This window comes from Balaenoptera physalus (assembly GCF_965194825.1).
Source record: "Balaenoptera physalus genome assembly, chromosome: 13".
Taxonomy (NCBI): domain Eukaryota; kingdom Metazoa; phylum Chordata; class Mammalia; order Artiodactyla; family Balaenopteridae; genus Balaenoptera; species Balaenoptera physalus.
In genome coordinates, this window is record NC_138892.1 from 16,161,578 (window position 1) to 16,174,222 (window position 12,645).

General features: G+C 45.4%; 1 protein-coding gene across 4 annotated transcripts in view; it reads right to left on the reverse strand.

Annotated features, from left to right (window-relative positions):
- Positions 1–12,645, reverse strand: part of RFX4 (regulatory factor X4) — a 166,001-nt gene that overhangs the window by 68,402 nt on the left and 84,954 nt on the right. For 3 of the 4 annotated variants that reach the window (XM_082419391.1, XM_082419390.1, XM_082419389.1), the window contains exons 5-7: positions 9,138–9,199; positions 4,861–5,074; positions 3,339–3,416 (exon numbers count right to left, since the gene is read on the reverse strand). In XM_082419391.1, coding sequence (XP_082275517.1) covers positions 3,339–3,416; positions 4,861–5,074; positions 9,138–9,199 — 354 coding nt within the window. The other variant, XM_082419392.1, reaches the window with a different exon arrangement.

Sequence of the window (12,645 nt, forward strand, 5' to 3'; positions counted from 1 at the left end):
AACTCCCAGCCCTTTTTCTCTCTGTTCAATGAAGTATCAGGAGATGATTTCCTTAAGAATACCTAAGTAAGTTTCCTATTTCTTTTCCATGCCTATGTTTAGTTCATTCCTAATATATTGGCACCTTGTGGAAACATATCTGATGACTTCCAGTCATGGGTACTTAATTGCTACAGTGTTAAAAGGAACTTGACAAAACAATAACTACCAAAATACCTACCACTTATTATGCTCTGAGTTTGAAATCAGACACTTTATCTATACAATTTCCACGTAATCATCACAATTTTACTATGAGGTAGATATAGTTATTATCTCCATTTTACAGAAAAAGAAATTGAGGCTCAGAGAGGTTAAGTACCTTGCTCAAGGTCACAGGCTAGTAAGTGGTGAATTTGGGACTCAAACACAGGACTATCTGATTTTACAGCTCTCTGTGCAATGTCTTTTGGAGAAGGCTTTGCAGTAAGTCCCCTACATGCAGACTTGGATTCTTTGTGCTTGCCTGACAATGCTATAAGTCTGTGGCGGTTTTCCATCCATCCACCCATCCACCCATCCATCCATCCATCCACTCACCCAACCATCCATCCACTCACCCACCCAAGAAATATTTACTGAGAGCCTGAGAGTATAGTTGGCCTGGATACAGTAGTAAGCAAGACAAACAAGGTCCCTGCCCTCAAGGGCTTCCATGGTGGTGGTAGGAGACAAACAATGAACAAGCAAACAATAAGATAATTTAAGATTGTGATACTAGTATACCTTGTGACCTCAACGGATATTAAAGATCTTGAAGACCTGAAACAAACTATACCATCAAAGTGTACCAGATGCATCCACCATTTATTTACCAATGACTTTTCTCAGCTGTAGGAGAAAGCCATGCCCATCAGAGGTAAAATACCCCCCTTCATTCTTTTGTGTTTGGGTAGAATGAACAACATCTCCATCAGCCATCTCAAAAACAGCCACAAATACCCCTGCCCAGGGGTGGAAAGAATACTGGACCAGCAGTGTTAGGTGACAAAGATCTAACCAACTGTGTGACCTCTCTTAACTCTCTGGTTGACGTATCTGACAAGAGCAAGCATTTGTATGACCTTTTACCGGGCATTGTCTCATCTCCTCCTTCCAGTAATCCTGTGAACTGGATAGGCAGGGATGATATTTTTATCTTCATTTCTAGGATGAGGAATTGAGCCATGTCTTGAATGCAAGCCTAAGCTCCAAGTCTAGCACTCTTCCTGCAGGAGCACTCAAGCCCTCACAAGGTTTCTGGACCATATATTCTGCATCCTAATTGCTGGTGTGCATGCCTTTTTTTCCCCTCAAGACTGTGTTCTGTCACCCCATTTCTGGGGGCTAGAGCAGCATACGGCACCATTAGATGCCCAACAATTGTTGGAATTAACAAATGGAGTTCAGTGAAGTGAGATGATGGTCAAGTTTTGAGATGTATAAAGCTAGATATGAACATAAGGGAGGACTGTCACCAGTTCTGTTGTTAGTACTTGTGGCAGAGAGGGACAGCTATCCACTAGAGCTCCTCTTCCCTAGTAGCATAAGCTGCCGCCAGGACTGTCACCAGTTCTGTTGTTAGTACTTGTGGCAGAGAGGGACAGCTATCCACTAGAGCTCCTCTTCTCTAGTAGCATAAGCTGCCGCCAGGACTGTCACCAGTTCTGTTGTTAGTACTTGTGGCAGAGAGGGACAGCTATCCACTAGAGCTCCTCTTCCCTAGTAGCATAAGCTGCCGCCCAGTGAGGGGCCACACTTCCCAGCTCCCCTCACCTAAAGGGGGGGCTGTGAGACCAGCTCTTGCCAATAGACTACGGGCAAAAGTGATGCATTTTATTTCTGGGCTGACAAGGTTAAGAAGGGGGATGTCTTCCCTGTAATCCTTTTCCCCATCCATCAGCTGAACAGAGGACTCCAAGGCTCTAGGGCAGGGTGTGGCCACAAGGTGGAAGAAGCCTGGGTCCCTGAACCACCCCCAGAAACCAGCCTTCCAACCAAGGGCGTCCACATTGGATTGTGACATGTATTGTCTCACCGTGTTAAGACTTGGGGCTTATCTGTTACAGAAGCCAGTGTTGTCTTAACCAATCATGAGTCCTGGTTTGCCCAGATCTCAGTGCACTGCCTTTGATACGTGAGACACAGCCAAACTACACTACGAGAGAAAGCAGTGAGTTTTCTTTCCTTAAAAAGAAAATAATTCCACTTGAATGGTCACTCAAGGAATTGGGGAAATTTAAGAATCTAGTGGATGAAAGTCAAGAGCAGGAAGAAGAGTCCTTCTCTGCCAACACGCTGCCACCTCTTCTGGAGCCGTGTCTAAGAACTGAGCGACAGCTCGCATATGGTGGTACCACTGCTACACTGGGCTCCTGAGGGAACAGTAAACAAGCTGCACAAGTACCGGCAAGTGCTCAACAAGCATTCACTGCCTTACCTCATCCTCTTCCCCTCCATCTCCAACAGCACATGCCCCCCTAAAACACACAAAAAGGGACTCTCCAGCATCTTTTTCACCAATAACTACTGATTTTATAGCCCCTGTAGAGCCTGGGGTGTCTTCCCTGAAATTGAATGCCCACACCTGATCCCAGGGTGGTGTCTTTGGTTTAGTTGTTTTTCTCTTTTTCCTGCCTGAAAGGCATTTTTCTTTAAACAGAAAGGCCTCAGCTTTATGGGGTGAAATGTGTGGTTTCCTGCCATCCTGTTGGAAGATTCTTTTGGATGGCACTTTAGGCAAGAAGATTTTATTGTCTCTTTGGTCATGTAACCAGTGCTTCAATCCTCCCTTATTTCTCCTCTCCATTCCTTAACTGTAATATTTTTAAATAAAAATGAAATGAAATTCTTAGATTGTCTGTATTCAAAGATGGCCCTACTGGCAGTGTTAGAGGGACATGGGGACCAGACCTTGAGAATGGAGGGTAACCGGCTCCAAATGCACTGAAGTGGATGAGCCTCAGGAAAAGGTTAAATCCAAAATAAAGAAAAGCTTTCCTTTAGTTTTTCTGAATGTATAATTCTGGGTGTAATGATACCTTGGCAAAACTGTGTTCCCAGGAGGCCAACTAGGCAGGATGCAGTTCACTAGACAGAGCAACTAAAAAGCCTTGCCAACTGCTGTTCACACTGAGAATCTGTAAAATGGGGATAGTAACAGTGCCTGCTTCCTAGGATCACTGTGAGGACTAAATGAGCTAATGTACACCAAGGGCTTCCAGAGGCCTGGCCACTAGTAGGGAGCTCATGAAACAGAAGCTAGTGTTATCATAATATTTTATTGCAGAGTATTCATAGCTCAACACTTGTTGACCTACCTCATCAAAGTTGGCTCTTATTACAGTGTCCAGTATTCTCTGACAGTGTGTTCTGTACATCATAATAAAGGTAGAAACCTGTGAGGGGTGAGGAGGGATCAACAATAAAGGCATAGATTAATACACGTTACTTCTGCCCTTGGAATTTCAAGTCATTTATTCTCTGTTGAGGGGATGAAATTCGCCTAATTCCTACTCATCCTGCAAGACCCAGACAAAACTCATTTTCATTAGGTGGGGCCCGCTGACTCTCAGCTCCCTCCTCTGTGCTCCCATAGCACCTGAGTGTGTTTCTCCCTCAGAGCACTCACCCTGTGGTACGGAAAGCATGGGTTTCTCCCTCTGCCCCATCTCCACCCCCTGAAACTGTGGACTCTGGGAAAATAAAAATAGCATATTATTCATGCTTGTGTATCCAGCATTTAGTACAGTGCCTGGCACATAGTAGACGCCTTCCAAATTAAATTCTCATCAGCTGATATATTAAAACCCAGCATGTACTCATAAGAGGAGGTGCTTTTGCCCAAATCACAAAAAGACATTCGGAAATTCTCTAGAATCTGCTTAGCAAAAGAACTGCATCTCCAGCTCCATTTAACTAAGAATTTTAAAGCAATGGTACAGGAAGTTTGTTGAGAAAGAAAGCAAATTTGAGAAAAAATAAGGATTTATCTAGTTCTTAGATTTAAAGCATTCTTTCCAGGTATTCTTTTTGCTTTAGAACCTTGATATATGTTTTATGTAAACTTAGTTTGCTTATGCAAGCATCTGTCTCCCTGCTTGACTGTAAGCTTCCTGAGAGCAGGACTCAAGTCTCATTCACCACTGCATCCCAGTGTGATACGCAGAAACTCATCACCTACTGGCACACTGGCAGCACAAGATAGGTGCACTAGGATGTGATCACCCAGGGGAAAGTCTCCAAGTTTGTGTTTCCAATTATTTCTTCCCAATACCCTATGGCCCAAACTATCTGATTCACTATACCTATAAAATCTTCTTGGTCTATGGGACGATAATTTCACCACATCCTCTGCAGCACATGGGAAAATAAACTTTATCCTATATAAAAGCAATCCAGAGGAGGGGGCCCTTGTGAAATGAGACAGTGCAACATCATAGATGGGTAGGAAGGTAGGTAAGATAGATAGGTAGAGAGATAAACTTTTAATTTTAGAATAGTATTGGGTTGTAGTACAGTTTTGAAGATAGTTCAGTCAGTTCCCTTATAGCTCAAACCCAGTTACCTCTACCGTTAACATCTTGCATTAGGATGGAACATTTGTCACAACTAATGGACCAACACGGATACATTGTTATTGTCAACTAAAGTCCATACTTGAATCTGATTTCTATCTTTATATTTTTAAACTCACCATTTTGCAATAAAAGTGTGTGTGTGTGTGTGTGTGTGTGTGTGTGTGTGTGTGTGCACGCTGTGGTGTGTGAGAGAAAAAGAGAGAGAGAAAGAGAGAGAGAGAGAGAAACCACCCACTCCCAGCAACACTTCAGACGTGGTCACCTTCTCCTCTGGCAGACTGGCCGGCAGATTTAGATCTTTGACATTTGGAAACTCTGGCAGCAATGTTCCAAGTTTGGACCGGGGTGAATATGCCACCGTCTGTTTGCTCACTTCTTTCTTGCCCGTCTCGCTCACCCAGGCGGCTCCTTTCTTGGAATACATCACATCATAATATTGGGAGCTTTCCTTCACCGCGATGCCGTAGTAATGATACCTGGGCCACAAAGGAAGAGAGAGAGACCCACATGCACCCTCATCAGGTGGGGGTTCCTGAGCCGCAGGAGCCCAAGGCCAAAGACGGCTGGACCCATCCTCCCTGAGCTAGAAGAGTTAACTCCTCTGTAAGGCTCAACATGTTGGAAGTCTAGAATTAAACCAAAGTTCCATGTTGCCAGCCATCAATCAGACAGGTAAAAATAACCAAAATTGCCTCCTACAGAAAATGTTAAGTCAAATACTTTGCAAAGCAGAAAGTGGGAAAAAAAAAATTTCCATTTGTACTTAATCTCTTATATACAGGGACCCAAGAAGAAGAGTGTGTTTATGACTGCTAACTGTACCACCAGCAAAAATTCACTTGGCCTATGTTTTTCTTAATCAATAAATGGCAGTCTTAAAGAACTGTATCTTAAAAAGGATAAACTCAGTGTCTCAGTTGACACTGAATGTAAGACAAAGACCAGGACCTTTTATTAACTCAGAATGGGCTTAATAACAGCAATGTTTTCAATTAAGACTAATGAGGGATGGAGGCTGCATTTTGCTTGGGTTTTAGCTACAATCTATTGAACACTTGCTATATGCTGGGCACTTTGGAAAGTGCTTTACCTACATTAATTTGTAAAATAATTCTATGAAATGGGGATTATTATAATCTTTCTACAGATGAGAAAATGGAGGCAAGAAAGCTTAAGTAATTTGTTCAAGGTCATATAGCTGTTTAGGGGAGGAAGCAGGTTTGTCTGACTACAGAGGCACTGTGCTACACTAAGAAAACACACTGCATGGTGGTGTTAACAAACTTTGATGTTTGTCAGAGCCACTTATGGAGTGTAATAAAAATACAGATTCCAAGGCCCCTTCCCAGACCTAAGGATTCAGAACAGGGAATAGGGGCCAAGAATCAGCACTGAAACGAACACCACAGATAATTCTGATGCACATCCGTTTGAGATCAGCAAGCCTGCTGGGTTAGGCCCCTGCATTACATTCCTGGCGCTATGAGACTGCCATTACCTACTATTGTAACACAGCAGCTAACAAGGTACTAAGTGCTTTACACACATTGCCCGATTTCATCTCACAAAACCCCTGGGAGGCTAGAACTAATTATTATCCCCATATTACAGACTAGGAAACTAAGACCCAGAGAATTTAAGTAACACACCCAAGATCATATAGTGAGTAAGCAGTAGAGGCAGGATTTGAACCTCTAAAAGTGCTTTTAAGCGCTGAGCCAGTAATTGTCAAATTTTACTAATAATAAGAATCACCTACAAAACATATTAAAATACAGACTCCCAGGCCCTCCTTCCAAAGATCCTGATTTAGCAGATCCAGAGTAGATTTTTACGATCACATGGCAATACTAATGTAAGTAATTCACAGACCTCACTTTCAGAAACGCTGTACAACGTATTAACTACTCTTTTCTACTCATGGAGATATGGTGGTGTCAGTCACGAAATAATACAAAAGAGAAAGCAGTCTGAGTTCTGGGAGAGGCTTCCCAGGGAGAGGAGAGCTAAGCACAGGTAACCTTCCCTCTCCCCGCTCCCCCTTCATTCCTAATACCATTCTGTGATACTTCTGCTTAGTGGGCATCTCGCCTCTATCTGAATGCCTCCTGGGATGAAGCACTCGGACCCTCCGAAGGTAGCCCAGTTCATTTTAGGCCGGTGTAGTGATCAGAAAGTTCTTCTTTGTGTTGAGCTGATCTCTGTCTTCTGCGCCTTCTACTTCCCAACTGTCATAACTGCCTTTCCACCTGGAGGGTACTCCTTTGGTAGTGGGGGCGGGGGGCGGGTTCCATTTGCTCTGGAAGCTCCTCCAGGCGGGAGGGCAGTTATGACACGCCTCCCTAACTTTCAAAGTCACCCCTTACACTTTCTTAAGATCAAGCTAGTAATAACATGTTCACATCAGACCACTTCTTGATTTTTCAGACTGTATGTTGCTAGAATTGGCAACTGCAGTGAAGCCAGTGCTCTGACCACTTCTCAGTTTTCTATTTCAGGTCTGTAAGGCACGTCAACACACTCTCCATCAGCCCCCTGCCCCCCCAATTTATTCTGTCAAAGTAAATTTGCTGAGGGATTTTCTCTATAAGGCCAAGTGGCATGTTGGAGACTAGAGCTTCTTATTACCTTTCAATTGGTTGAAGGTGAGACCAACCTTGGAGGATCCTTATGGAGAGGATACAATGAAACTGCATTTTTAAAGAAGATATTGCCCTATTTGCCAACCTCTAGGTTAAAGAAAAAGAAAACAAAAAAACAAAAGCAGGTTCTTACATGTAGACAGAAGGAAACTTTCTCCAAACTTATGCAGGATGGGAAACCATGCTGTTCTATCTTTACTACTTTTACTGCCTGTCTTTACTATCTATCTTTACCATCTATTTGTACACTTTTATCTCAGAAATGGGCAACAATGTATTGGAGCCAGTGACTCTAAAAAGACCATAAGCTGGAGAAAAATAATTCCTTTCCATTCATTCAATAGTCTTCCAACCATCCACTTCTCTGTGATTTCCCCTTGTGTGCCAACCACTGTGCTCACCAGCAAACAAATAAGGAAGAATCTGGGTTTTCTACTCTATACTCTTACTAGGGCTGAAAGCTCATTTTTAAACAAATACTGGAATTTTTCATTATGAATGAGATTTGTTCATCAGAGGAGTCACCCTGAAAAATTATTAGAAATTTATTCCAAAATGTCCCTTGCTCAAAAATTTTCTGTAAGTCTCTTTGGAAATTGCCCCCAGACCTTCTGAGCCACATGAAAAAAATGAGTCTCGTTTATTTTCAGAACTTTACTAAAAAGGGTTTCCCCCAGTTTGATCATCCACTTTCCACTTTCTTTACCTAATTTGGCTCCAAAGTTAAACCCACCCTTGCAGGATGGGAATGTGCTGCCTGGGGATGGCCGGGGTTAGAGTCGGGGGGCAGTATTGGACATGCTGCTTTTGAAACACTTTTAGTGACAAGTCTTACAAGTCCTATGTGGTTGTTGTCTTTTAATAAAAAGTTTCATTATTTCATAAGTCAGTATGTGTTGATCTGCTACTCAGCATGGTAAAAACATTTAGAAATGCTGAATAAGGCACCCTCTAATGGAATCACGGTGTACAGTAGTATAATAAAGGTTCTGACAAGTCCTGCATAAAGGAACCTGTTTAGCTCAGTGCTTACCAAACTTACATGGCCAACAGACTTTCTTCATGGAACACCTAGTCACTTCCAACAGTTTTTTGAAACACCCTTCGAGGCAAGTCTCTATAAATCCAGATTTTAGTGAAGCCTGGGCAAAAAAGGCAGAGTCCCTTCCCATTGACTCTCACCTGGGAGACAGGCATCTACACAGCCTCTCACTCCTCGGGTCACCTCCTCAGTAAGCCCTTCCAGGGCTACCCTCTCTAAACCAGGCCAACCTTTTGTTATTCTCTAGGACAACCCTCTTCACAATTTGATGATCTTTTTTTGTCTGTCTTCCCCTGGAGAATACATGTTCCATCCAGTAGGGCGGAAACCTGTTTGCCCGTGTGTCCCCAGCACTTAGCACCATTTATCTGACACGCAGAAAATGTGAAGCAAACATTGGTTGGTTGGTTGGTTGACCGAATGGATGAATGGGAAGCAGTACACCCTGGGTACCACAGCATGGCTGAAGCTTTCCGCCCCATCTCCCTTGCAGGGATTGGTACAGGGTTGCTTCTCTGGCAGACTGGATACTGTCAGAGTAGAGTTTGTTGACCAAAACAAGCCAAGTAACCTGGAGATTGGTCAAGAAACCACAAGGCGCTCCTTTTAAAGAATGCCCAAGACTCTTTCACAAAAACAACTAAAGGCAGGGTGGCACCATGTCGGATTCCTTAAAGCAGCTGGCCTTTTGGGCAGCCTTTCTCTCAGGGCTCCCGGGAGAGGGGGCCACTCTCGCCAGCCACAGACTTCCCCCGAGGCCTGCGGACTGAGCTCAGGATGAAAGGCCTGGGGTCCGGACCTGACTGGACGCCCGTGGACGTGCACTCTGCAGGTGGAAAGGCTGTCGGTGCTTACTTGGACTGTCCTCGGGTCCCGAGTCTTCTGGTGGTTAACTGAGGAAACTGCTGCCTTATGATCTGTAAGTCAACACAAGCATCAGTTACGCACTGGGAAAAGCTGGGCGCACAGTGACGGAGTTTACAAACAGCAATCTAAAGAATGAAGGAAAACGTACACCCTTGGTTGCGATGACTTATTAGGAGTCCAAGAGGAACCCCGAGAAGACCACTGGTGCTGGGGACGCCGGTGGGGGGAGCACCTGAGTGACGGTGGGGCTCTGGATCCTCAGGGGGGGGTCTCACTTGGCCGCTCTGGGCTTCACCCCCCTCCTCACAACGTAGGCAGTGTACGCTTTCATCCAGAACATGTCACCCCTGTTTACAGCCCTCCAAAGGCTTCCGCTGCACCTGGAACTCACCCCCACCTCAGCCTCTGTAACCCGGTCCCTGCTTACCTCCTGGCCTTCCTTCTCCTCTGACTCTCACCCTTCCTCGCTGGATACCAGCCACACTGGCTTGCTTTTTATTTTATTTTTTCCCTGTTCCTGAAACATGCCAGGCTTCCTCCCCCACTGGGGGCCTTTGTACTGCAGCTCTCTCCATCAGGAATGCAATCTCACCCAGATCGTCACAAGATTAGCTCCTTCTCCTACAACATTCGGGCCTCTGGGCAAGGTCCCTCTGCCCAGAGGCCTTCTCTGACCAGCGGGTGCAGAGTAAACAAGCAGCACCCCAAGCACAAGACCCTGCTTTCTGTCCTCCTCTCGGCACTCTCTCTCCGCAGTTGTCTCGCTCGCTTACTCTCTGAGTGCTTATTTCACATCTCCCCCGACTTGAACATAAGCTCCACGAGAGCAGGGACCTGGCCCAGGTCACATGTGAAGAGCTCAGTCCATGTTTGTTGAATGAAGGCATGAAGCCCGACCCCTGGCCTGGAGAGTACCCTTTACTCATTTGCCAAGTGGATGACGCTAAGTGCTGCTTCCCAGGACAACCACGTAGATCTGCCAGAAACCTAGGAGGAGGGGCCGTCTGCCAAGGTGAAAACACAACCAATGGGCCTCTTTCTTGGTGTGTACAGCGATGGTGTTGGTGAAGAGGCAGTACGGTAGAGGGGTTCTATGCAAGAGCTTTGGAGCTAGATTACCTGGATTAGATCCAAGCTCAGCCATTTGTTATTCCGGGGCCCTTGGGCAAATTATTTAACATTCAAATGACTCAGCTTCCTCATTTGTAAAATGGGAATGATACCAACCCCTACCTCAGAGAATTTTTGTGAAAATTTAAAAAGTAAACGCATGTAAATAATTAGCAACAGTGCCTGGCACTTAGTAAGGGTTCAATAAACATTGCCCATTATGACCAGTGATTATCCTGATGACTCATTCATTCCCTTTTATTACCAGGGATGTTTAAGTCTAGCCACATTCTTCTAACTCCCTTCTCTCCTAATACAGCATGGAGCAGGCAGGTGTGGTCAGAGAGAGGGAGCCTGCACGCTGTCCTTCATAAGAGATGCTGCTGCTGATTCCCCACTGGCAGGGCATGAACTACGAGCACCTTCTCAGAGGTGGGGAGGAATCTCTATGATCCTCTTACACCCTCTTCCAAGCCTTTCCTGATCCCCTGACCAGGTAAGAGCTCTTCCTCCTCCAAACCGCTGCACCTGCTGCTTCCAGTCTGTGACCAAGTTCCATCCTCCCTCTATTGTGAACATATCCTGATTCTCCCCGCATCTCCATCTCCACCGGCCCCAGGGCCATAATCTCACACCTGGGTTGCTGCAATGGTCTCACTGCCCCTGCTGCCAGGCATGCCTCACCTCAACCACTCCTTCATGAAGACTCCAGACAAAGTCCAAACCCACCAGGTCCTGCCTTCATTCCAGCTCACCTCTCGTCCTCCTCCTCCTCTCCCAATCCCATGAAGTATTGAAGGGTATTACCACACTTTAAAAATGTGCTAAATTGAAGAGCCAAAAAAAGACCTTTGCCTCTTTCTTCCATTTGAGCAACAGGCTTTTTCATCTATCAAATGGGGATAGTGACACTTTTTCAACCTGTCTTCCAGGCTTACAGCAGGGTCAAAGGAGTTAGGGAGTGCACCTAGAGCGTTGTCAGCCAGGAGGAGGAGGAGGATGGAGGGTAGGCGATCCACCCCAGCGGAATTTCATTGGCTGGACGGGTGGAGAAGAGGGACCAGCTGCCAGGGAGGGGCCCCTCTGCTAATACGTCTCTGCCCCCCCTTGATGTCTTCCAGGAGCATCACCCTTTTCTAGCACATTCTCTTCATCGACAGAGGTATCCTTCAATCCTTTGATGGCTCTTCAGAGGATTCTCAGAAAACCCAGTTTCCAGGCTTTTGTGGTTATCTTATGGTCTCCCAAGCAATATATTTGCGGGGTTAGAATCTTTCATTCCATTTGTGAAAATACTTTTTCCCTAAAAATATTTGATGGCCAAATCCTCTCCTCCTCCTCCAAAAAGAGAGAAAGGTCACTTCAAATAAAGCACGAAGAGGAAAGGAAGCCTGTTAGGAGTTGGGGGTGGGGGATGGGTGGAGGCCCTGCTGCACCACATCGCTCTCTGCCCAACTGGAGGTCAAGACTTTTCCCACTCTGAGCAAAGAAAGCTGTTGCAGACAGCACCTCCTCCTTCCAGCCGCAACAAAAACCTGTGGGAAGGGAGTTTGCTTTTTTTTTAAGTGTTTCTTATGGGCTGCAAATTACAAATTATTCTCCTTGCCTTTCACCAAATAATCAGCTGGTCCCTGAATCTGAAAGCCCAGCACAATTTAGTTTGAGTCTCAAAATGCAGGGTCGGTTCAGCCCTGCTAAGGCTGTTCAGCTTTTAATTTCTGGAGCAAGACTCAGCAAACAGTCAAACACTTTTGTGGAGCTGTGAGAGTTGAGCTTCACTGTTTGATAAATGGGCAGACGGCAGGCAGCCCCTCTTTCTTTTTTTGTATGGATTCAATGAAGCCTGCCTAAAGAACACCACATGCTGTTCTAGCTACTGATCTAACATTCCGCAACATCCCAGCCTTCCAAATTCCCTTTAATTACTCAGGAATCCCACCCTCTGCTCTTTCAGCCTGGGCAGACGGGGCTGGGGTCTCCATGGGCCAGGGGTGGGACGCAGAGAAGCTCTGGGGAACCAGTCTCTCCAGGGCTGCTGGCATTCTTTTTTAGGAGGTGGTCGGGTTATTCATCTCTTCCGTCCGTTCTTCTCTCCATTAAACACATGGCTCCAGGTGGAAGGAAACTCAGCACGCAGGCTACCCTGACATAATTTTGTGGTTGTAGTTTTTTAAGAAACATGAGTGAGTTTGGGGCAAACATTCCTGAAATGGCATCTTCAAACCACAGGCCTCATTTAAGATAAGGAAGGGGAAGAGTGAGAAGAGGAACTGACACCCATCGGGCATCAGTAGGCACCACGCACTAGACAAAGTATTTTACTCTCGGTATTAAATTTATCCTAAAAATCGCACTGGAGGAGAATACGATGGTCCCCGTCTCACAA